General features: G+C 40.7%; 1 protein-coding gene across 1 annotated transcript; it reads left to right on the plus strand.

The window, feature by feature from the left end:
• The first annotated feature begins 762 nt into the window (after positions 1-762).
• Positions 763-9,049, plus strand: LOC100136122 (Toll-interleukine I receptor interacting protein I). The gene is given in 6 exon segments (NM_001124420.1): positions 763-907; positions 6,589-6,738; positions 6,867-7,049; positions 7,228-7,380; positions 7,472-7,559; positions 8,420-9,049. Coding segments are annotated over 6 exon segments (828 nt in total). The 5' UTR covers positions 763-874; the 3' UTR covers positions 8,641-9,049.
• Positions 9,050-10,239: the final 1,190 nt, after the last annotated feature.

Here is a 10,239-nt window from a genome sequence, read left to right on the forward strand (position 1 = left end):
TAGTTGACTACTGTGGCCAAAAATGGTTTGTTTTGAATGTTGGATCATCTTATCCTTCGAAGCTTTAAAAGTGTTCTTACACTATGATTTTGACCATTCGAAGCAACTGTGAAACGTATATGGCATGCACTGTTGTCACCTTAGCTTGCTACATAACTTCTGATTGATAGGAAGATGTAAGAGCACCACCACCAATCAGCCTACACCACTGCCAGTGCGCACACCAATCGTTACTATGACAACTAGCTTGGCCACGTCAACTAATGACTGCTGTCTGAAATCCGATTTGGTCACTATAACTTGCTGTTTGGACAGTCAGTATTCCTAAATGGATTTGAAAATCTAAACTGATTTGAGCATTAAGCCCTGCAGTGTGAATACGAGTTTATACTCACAACTCGCTTCAATCTAATAGGAGGAACATAATAGATTTGATGGATGAACTCGAGACCATGAGTGCATAGCCTATGCCTTCCTGTCGTCATCTGCTTTTCCTCTATGTACATGTTGGTAAAGAAATAAGACAGGTTAAAGCAAATTCTGTCTGTCCTGTTATTTTGTGAAAATTAAGGAGAAAAGCTATTGACTATTATGGACGATTGCGAGGCACTATGTTTCTCTCGCCCAAATCAGACTTGAAATTGCGACCTCACGCTTACCGATGTCCTGCAACGCACCCATCAGAAGCGGAAAGAGGTCAAGTCAGCTGATTATCAAACCTGCCCGGATAAGGATTCTTGGCCTGACACGATTGGATAACTGGCGAGCTTGAGTTGTTTACTTTTTTGCGAGTAATATTTCCCCTCTTCTTTCTAACTGTATACGGTTGCAGTAGGCTTTCGTTATTTGTGAAACTGACACACTTCAAAACGGAATGAGTACTACCATTAGCACCCAACGAGGACAGGTAAATATAACGATTAATGTTAGATAACAAGCTAGCTAATGTTAAATTAGCTAACGAACGGATAAACACCATTTTAGCTAACGTTAGCTTCAATAATCACTCGTTTTCATTTTAACCCAAATTGGCCAGATTAGCTGTAGCTAGCTGCAACGTTTTAATGCAAACAACACCGTAACGTTAGTAAATTTAACAAACGTTAGCTAGCTACAGTAGTTTACTAACTTCAGGCTAGCTTGCTGGGTCGTTTTTACGACAGCCAGCTAATTTAGAAGCCTAAAGTTTGCCAAGTCTCTCTGGATATAGCCATATAGCTAGCTTGCGCTCCTTAGCTAGAGCTTGCCAGGAGCAATAACCACAAAGGCGTAGTTAGCATTCGGCTAACTAGCTATGAAAATGAGCTACTTACTGGTTAAATCTAAAGTCATCTAGCCAGTTATCTAGCTAACTACTTCTTCGATGGGGTTTAACGGCGATTGGTCTCCAATGTTAATGGTCCATTACCGCCACCAGCTGGACTGGGTATTGAATAAGAAAATAACAAGAAAACATTCCGGGAAAGGGAGAAAACGACATACAAAATAAAACACGTCAACTAAAAAAAAACATCATACTTCTCCAATCACAGTCCACTCAAAAATACATCCCTGTGATGGTGCTACATACACTGACAGTATTTATTGCATGGTTGTGAAATCACGAAGACAAACGTTCAGCAGCATTCACAATGATTCAACTTTTTTTTAGACGTCTTCTCCGCTTGTGCTGTACAGTTTATGACCATTGCAATAAATAATACAAAGTCCACCTTTTTAACATGTAGCATTTCAATATCCCTCGGTTGATGAGAAACCTTCACTGGTCGTGGTGGCTCTACCATTGCTTCTTCCCCCCCTCCACTTGTTCCTTCCAATTTTCTCACCACCTCCAGATAGGAGACACGCTGGACACTCTACCCTTTCCACCTCATTCTCCTTTCCACCTCATTCTCCTTCACCCTAACAGGGCACTCCAAGAATTCAGGCGCATGTTCACCTCCACAGTTGCAGAATTTCCCTTCAACTGGCATACGATATTCTTCCCTTCTGCACACACTTGACACAAGACCAAATCTTTTACATTTATGACACTGAAGGGGCTTGTGCACAAAAGCTCTTACAGGGTATCTAGGGAGAGACTCTTTATCAAAGAAGAGTAGCATTGATGAAGTTAACTTCTTTTCTCCGTCCACCATAACAGGGCAATTGATGTGCACCAACCACTCCATCAAAGTCTTGTTATATCCTCTGCCCTTATTTCTTGCGCCACACCAGAAATAACCCCCTTGATAGGCGTCCTGCTATGGAAATCCATGCAGGATACATTCCACTCCGATATCTTTTTGACTCTTAACACACGCTTCTTCTGCTCCGCAGACACAAACAAATCTAAACAAGACCACTTATTGTGACTCACCGACTCCATCATTTCTTCCAACACATTCCATATTTTCCTGGAGATGTTAAATGGATTTCCCAAGTAGCAATGATCTAAAACGGATCCAAAACCCTGATTCGGACCAAAAATGAGTCTAGTGGTTTCCTATTTTCCAACATAGCTTTACTTCTCTTGTTTCTCTTTTTCTTCGCCACTGTAACCCACTCATTCTCACTTTCTGTACTATTAGTTTCACTCGACTCACTAGCAGTTTCAAACAAAACCTCAGTTTCTGCCATCTTCCGTCTAGCTAACTACTGTATTCACAGGAGTTGATTTTGTCCCCCCTCCCCAGACACGATCAGGACACGCAGATTGAAATATCAAACCAACTCTGAACCAACTATATTAATTTGGGGACAGGTCGAAAAGCATTAAACATTTATGGCAATTTAGCTAGCATACTTGCTATTGCTAGCTAATTTGACCTGGGATATAAACATTGGGTTGTTATTTTACCTGAAATGCACAAGTTCCTCTAATCCACAGATAAAAGGGTACAAGTTTTTCTAGTAATCTCTCCTCCTTCAAGCTGCTTCTCCTGAGTTCATATGGCAGTTGGCAACCAACTAAGGTGCATTGCCACTACTGACTTAAGTGTGGACCTCAGTTCATCTTTCAATCACCCACGTGGGTATATGCTCCTAAAATCCAATTAAGAGATGGCACGTGGTATATGCTCCTAAAAACCAATGAGGAGATGGGAGAGGCGGGACTTGCAGCGCATTATACGTCACAAATAGAACCAAGTTCTATTTAGCGTCTGGCTACGCAGACGCTCACTAACAGTGTGTGTGCAATGATTGAATAACATGTATTTGGACATTTTATTTTGCAATGCATGCGACGCGAGCGGAGTGGTCAGCATGTGAGGCAAATGGCTGTAGCTTGCGTCTATATGGCCAGTTTAGCTAACGTTACTCGCCCAGATTTAAACTTGCTTGAGTTTATCAGGACACAGCTAAACCAGTGTCCTCTGTTAGCCATTTGAGCTGAAGCCTAGGCAGGAGGTATTAAGCAACATTTTACTGAACTACCTCTATAGGGCAGTGATGGAGAGGCAGAGACGAGCAAGATCTGATGATGTTGGACTGGTTTCCCAGACTGATTAAACCCTGACCAAATCACCTGACACTTTTTGTCCAATAACTGAAGATAGGGTGGTCATATTGTTATGATATTTTCAAATAAAATGTAATGTATGAAATTAAAAAGCCATATTATGCAAATGTGGCACTTAATACACAAATTAGTCTGTAGGAAAACACAATTACAGTAAATAAATCCCAATCATTTAAAGTAGGGATTGTCATATTAACAAATCTTAATGTTTAATGCAAAATAGAGTTTGTAACAATTTATGAAATTAGAACAACTTTTTGTACGATTTATACAAATGTGATACTTAATATGCTATTTGACTGAAAACACAAAATACAACAAGTTAAGACCATTCATTTAAACTAAGGTGGTCATTGTTAACATATATTGATGTTTTATGCAGAACTGGGAGTTTACACTGAGGAGTAATACCCTGACAACACCACTCGCATCGCGTGCGCGAGCATTGCAAAATAAATGTAGAAATCCATATTATTCAATTATTGCACCCACACTGCTTGCGTGCGTCAACGAGCGTCTGCTTTGCCAAGGGCTAAAATAGAAGTCCTTTCTATTTGTGACGCAGATCGCGCTGCAAGTCCTGCCTCTGCCATCTTCTCATTGGTTTATAGAAGCAGGTACCCACATGCCATCTCCTCATTGGTTATACCCACGTGGGTGACTGAAAGACGAACGAGGTTGGTGGCGGTAAAGCACCTAATTTATGAAGGTTGCCAATCGCAATATAAAGTTCATAGAAAAAAAGGCCTGGAAGGAGGAGAGGACTAGAAACGATTCGGTTGACCGTTTTATGTGTGGATTAATTGTCAGAGTAGAGGACCTTGTGCATTTCAGGTAAATTAACAACTCAATGTTTATATCCCAGGACAAATTAGCTAGCAACAGCAAGCTAGCTAAATAGGACAAATTAGCTAGCAAGTGCTAGCTAAATTGCCATAAATGTTTAATGCTTTTCGACCTGTCCTCTAATTAATGTAATTGGTTCAGAGTTTGTTTTGATATTTTAACCTGCGCGTCGTGATTACGTTTGGTGTGGGGGGACCAAATAAATGTATGCATTATTGTGCACGATGGCGCACGCACGCAGCTGGTTTGGGTTCTGTGTAAGGTGGAGCCCATGCGTGTGTGTACACACACACACACACACACACACCAAGGGTGTCAAGAGTACATGTAATTTGGATTAATACAAAAAGCAGGCTTACTATTTAGTATTTACCAATTAGCAACTGTTAGGCGGTTTATATCACAGTTATGTTGGATTTAGTTGTCCAACTGAAGAGGCCTAGAGTGCCAAATATTAGGCCCAACCCTGTGCCACCTGCATACACACTCTGCATATCCCCCACACACAGCATCCCCACACACATTTCTCAGAATCTTCACACAGCCCCCTACCAACACACACATAGTGAGAAGTGTGTGCCTGTGTTAGGCTAAGTCTGAACTGTTACACAGAAATATATTAGTCTAATAACATAGCTTACTTCTAAGGTAGGCCTATGCCTGAGTTGGGTTACATTGTAATGTTATTTTTTGGTTTTAGATCATTTTCTCTGGCGAAGGGAGGATAAACTGCACAATTTCCTACCAATGATTAGCCTAGACTCAGACGAGACAGTGAGCTGCCTGCTAGCCAGCTGCACAGAAAGATAGATGGGACACATTTTCAATTCACTTAGCTATGTTGTTATCGGTTGTAGGCCTGTCGCCACTGAATTCTTGTAGTTTTACTTGAAAGAATAAAACCATTAATCACAAAAATTGCTAGTAGCATAATGCTGCCTCTTGCCCCAGTTGCCTCAGGGAACAGTGTCAAGGACTCCCACACATCTAGCAAGCTAGCACTCATCATGGAAATGAGGGTGGGGGAACAAGAATTTGGAGCAATCCCTGACAATCCATACATTCAATTGTAGCTATGATACAATGTTGACAATTTGGTGACTTTGTCGCTATATTTAGCAAGTTTTCAGACCCATCCAGTGACTTATTGGTAAAATGTTCTAGCGACAAATTCAGCTACTTTTCAGGCTACTTTTTGCAGAGTTTTGACACTGTTTTTTATTTTTATTTATTTAACCTTTTATTTATCTAGGCAAGTCAGTTAAGAACAAATTGTTATTTTCAATGATGGCCTAGGAACAGTGGGTTAACTCCCTTGTTCAGGGGTAGAATGACAGATTTTTACCTTGTCAGCTCGGGGATTCGATTTCGGTTGCAAATTCAACACTCTAACCACTATGCTACCTGCCGCCCGGTTCTCTATAGTTTTGATGGCATTTAGCATCTTTTCCCAATCAATTCTACCGAAAACAAGAGTGGGAGAAGCTGTCTGCAACAGAAGTCACATCAGAGGCATAAGGGGAGGGGGCGAAAATGCTTCGTCAGGGACCGCAGCTGTGCCACAAGGCAAAACGTCAACTAGCGACAAATCAAGGAGCCGATAGTTAATCTCACTGAAAAATAGTTGCCAACACTGGCTATGACGCTCTACTTTGTAACCTGTTATGTTTTTTTGGTGTATCTGAGGAAAACATGTAATGATAGACCCAAAATAATATAGTTTTACCTTATATTTCAGTCCAAGGATGTCCAATACTCATGAAACACCCTCTGGACTTTCCAATAATTCTTAGCAATAGAATGTCACACTGATCTTACTCTGGTAGGTTGAATACTTACGCCAAGAGCAAATATGAACAAGCTGATTTTGCGGGTTTCACAAAAAGGGCTGCCCCACAGAATTCTTAGCATGGCACTTGCTTTAGATTTCGGCTCATAAATATCATAACATACAGTATTGGGATTTTTAGACATTGTTAACAACTGCCACATTAATGTTTTCAAATGATTCATGTATTTTGACGAGCACATTATTGACATTTAGTGAAAGTAGATTTGTTTACTCCTGTTCTTTGTAGAATTCTCACATAGCGTCCATTAACCTGTCTAGGTCTAGCGTCCATTAACACCATATCAATGGTGTGTCCGTGAAATCGCTGCATATTGTGACCCATTTCTTCCTCTAGTGTGGTTTACCTGTCCTCACTCTTACAATTCCACCGCTCGTTTTGTCTTTTTAGGTATACATTGGGGAGTTGCCTCAAGACTTCCTGCGTATTACTCCCACCCAGCAGCAGCAACAAGTTCAGTTGGATGCCCAAGCAGCGCAGCAGTTGCAGTATGGGGGATCCCTGGGCACTGTAGGACGGCTTAGCATCACTGTTGTGCAGGTAAGGCATTTTTAACTGTGCATCTGCTTGGTTTTTCCCTATAGTCAAGACTTTTTGTGGAACACAAGGTTATTAATGCAGTGGGAATGTTTTCCTGTGAATCACTGTTATGTCCCTCTTTTCTCCAGGCCAAGCTAGCTAAAAACTATGGTATGACACGCATGGACCCTTACTGCAGGGTCCGACTAGGGTATGCTGTTTATGAAACACCCACAGCCCATAATGGTGCCAAGAATCCACGATGGAACAAAGTTATCCAGTGCACTGTCCCACCTGGAGTAGACTCCTTCTACCTGGAGATCTTTGATGAGGTGAGAAAGAAGGAATTAGGGGGTGGTGGGTGAGGAAGATTGTAACTTATTGGCTCGACAACTAGTCCTGTCTGGAGTTATTGATAGCAATCTACTTTGAGTGTTTCTTCTTGATGATCATCCTTGATTTTAGGGACAAGTTACTGATTTGAGGTGTTTGTGCTGGTCACTTTTCCAGAGGGCATTCTCCATGGATGACAGAATTGCATGGACACATGTCACCATCCCGGAAGGCCTGAGAGAAGGCAGTGTGGTTGATGAGTGGTACAGCCTCAGTGGCAGACAAGGCGACGACAAGGAGGGCATGATCAACCTGGTCATGTCTTATGCTGTGAGTTCATAAAACACACATGCTCACATTGTCATTGTAGGACAGTTTGAAAGTGATTGATTGATATTCCTCTTGGCTCTCATGCTTTCAGAACATGCCAGCAGGTATGCATATGTCTCCACCCGTTGTCCTCATGCCCACAGTCTATCAGCAGGGGGTAGGATACGTACCCATTGCAGGTGAGTAGAATCATACTGTGATGTAGTGTTAGGTTGAATTTTTGATACAATAATCCAAACAGACTCCAAGAAAACTCAAGCTAGATTAATTCACCTCACTGGGTGTTGCAGCTGCAAAAGCACACACACCTGGTCATAACACGACTACAGGCTACTGCAATCCACTAGATAATTACACTCCTCATACACAAAGAGCCTAAATCTAACACTACTTTTGATCTCCAAGAATATATAAAAACTGTATATTCATATTCAGAGTATATAAAACAGTAAAGATACAAGACAGTGTTATAGAACATTAATTATGATCTATCAGCTCGAACTCCATCAGCTCTATTCCACCCTTATGGAATAATTCTTGCCCTCAGAGACAGGCCCCCTTTCCCTCTTCCCATATACAATGCACATAGATCTTTCCATCTAACCCATAACATAATAATTACTACTGCTAGGCTAATTATACAATTATAAACCAATTAAAATGGGCTCATGTCAATCTTCAACAGTTGGCAATCTTGGACAGAGACACTGCAGCCATCTAAGGCCCAGTTCTATTTTGATTGCTAGTCTACTTTCCAAATGGAAGTGGTCATAGCTTGCCTTATGTAAGTGAAACTAAAGGATGAAACAGACCACGCCTCTGACTGACCACAGAACATTGTCATTTTCTGTTCATTTTTCTGACTATTGTACATGTTGAATCGCCACTGCTCATCGGCACCCAGCAAGTTATCTACTTACTGTGCACAGGAGATGTTTATTAGTGTGTGTTGCCCTTAAGAACTGTTGACCTGTTTAAATTCTACATTAATAATAGGAGATTGTTGCTTACCCATTTCTCTCTGGTTTGCTCTTCTCAGGAGTGCCCACTGTATACAACCAGGGAATGGTGCCCATGGGTATGCCTGCAGCACCCACAGTCGCCCCACAAGAGGCTCCCTGTAGCGAGGAGGATCTTAAGGCACTGCAGGACATGTTCCCCAATCTGGACAAGGAAGTGATCCGCACTGTAATTGAGGCCCAGCAAGGTAACAAGGATGCCGCCATCAACTCTCTGCTCCAAATGACAGAAGAGCTGTAACAGTGGAGCCACAAATAAATCCACTGTGGCTGCCAGAACATTGCCCATTCACAGCAACAGCACCCTGCACAGTCTGTAAATATGCACTCAGGCCTGCGAGCTCTCAACTGTCACTCACACTAAATAAAATCCAGCTGATTTTTTTTTTTAACCATAAGCAGATGTCCATATCTGAGGTGTCACACATTTATACATCTGTATACATTACCATCTGTATTATGAATCAATGTATAGCTTTGTTCCCAGTCCACATCTGAGATTGGGACAAATTGGTTTACCTATTGATAAGTGCTGTGATGGCTGGTTGGCTTCTCAATGTTACATTCCACTTCACTCAGAATGGGTTATGTACAATTGATGTTGATGCAGTGCTACTGTATGTGGAATAAAGAAAGGAATTGATCCTGCAGAAGCTTTAGATCTTTATGAAAGTAGTTGTTGTGAGACATTGTTGAGAGCTCCCTAACCTGTCTTCTCTGTATATGTGTATTGACCAGTACTGTCCTGAGCCGATCTGTATTTGATTGAGATTGATTGATATATATCAATCAATCTGTATAAATATAGTTATATATATATATATATATATATATATTCCAAATAGGATAAATTATGAAGACGAGATTTAGGTATGCAGCGGTTCAGAGCAGAAAAAGGACTTATCACAATATAACAAACTGCAATGACTTAGGACAAGTGAAAATTCCCACATAGCCACACAGCCAATGCCTATCAACCTCTCAAATGTTGAGGTTCATTTGCCACCATTCCACTCTACTCTGGATAATGCCATATGATTTTGTACTTCTCCAACCAAAAATGCCTCCGAATGTTTCAATATCACTGGTCAGTTGTTTAGTAAGAGTGGGTAACTATGGTTGAAGAATATATCATGGTAATCCAATATCAAATAATGACATGGTAATACAAAATTATTGAATGAGGTGAAGAAATAAACAATATTGATATCATCCTTTCCCTTCACAGGTTTTATTTCAAACAGTTATAGGCTGTGAAAATCCCTGCTGGTTTAATAAACAAAATTGTGTGCACAGCCCAATACCATGATATTCAGAAAATTGTTGGTATGACTATCTTACAGATTAAATGTAATGTCCTACCACTACCATATATAGGCCCACACATAAGGAGGAGACTTGTAAAGATCCATTGACATGAGGTATTGAATGTTGCCCCCCCCAAAAGGTCTGATTTTAACATGGGGTTTTCATTTTCTATTTGTATAAGCTTAATCTTCAAAGATGTGCATATATTTTTCCAAGGAAAGATCCTCTGTTTTGGTGTGATTCATTAAAGAAAATATATAGTGAATTTCTTTATGCTTAGGCCATCTCCATGAGTGTCATACAGTATGTAAAAAAATACTTATTGTTTAAATTTAAAAGACCCAATTCTGGGCACTTGTGTTTGATTTAGCGCTCTATCCCCTCTTGATTTAACACATTCCTCTACCTTTCACTTTCGTGAAGACACAGCAAGCACTTTCATTTGAAATATTAGGTTTTCTTCTCTGTTTTCCCACATTTCCCATTCTCATAGACATATTTTGAACATGATTGTGTCATGTTTATCCAGACA

Source organism: Oncorhynchus mykiss, chromosome 26 (assembly GCF_013265735.2).
Source record: "Oncorhynchus mykiss isolate Arlee chromosome 26, USDA_OmykA_1.1, whole genome shotgun sequence".
NCBI classification, from domain to species: Eukaryota; Metazoa; Chordata; class Actinopteri; order Salmoniformes; family Salmonidae; genus Oncorhynchus; species Oncorhynchus mykiss.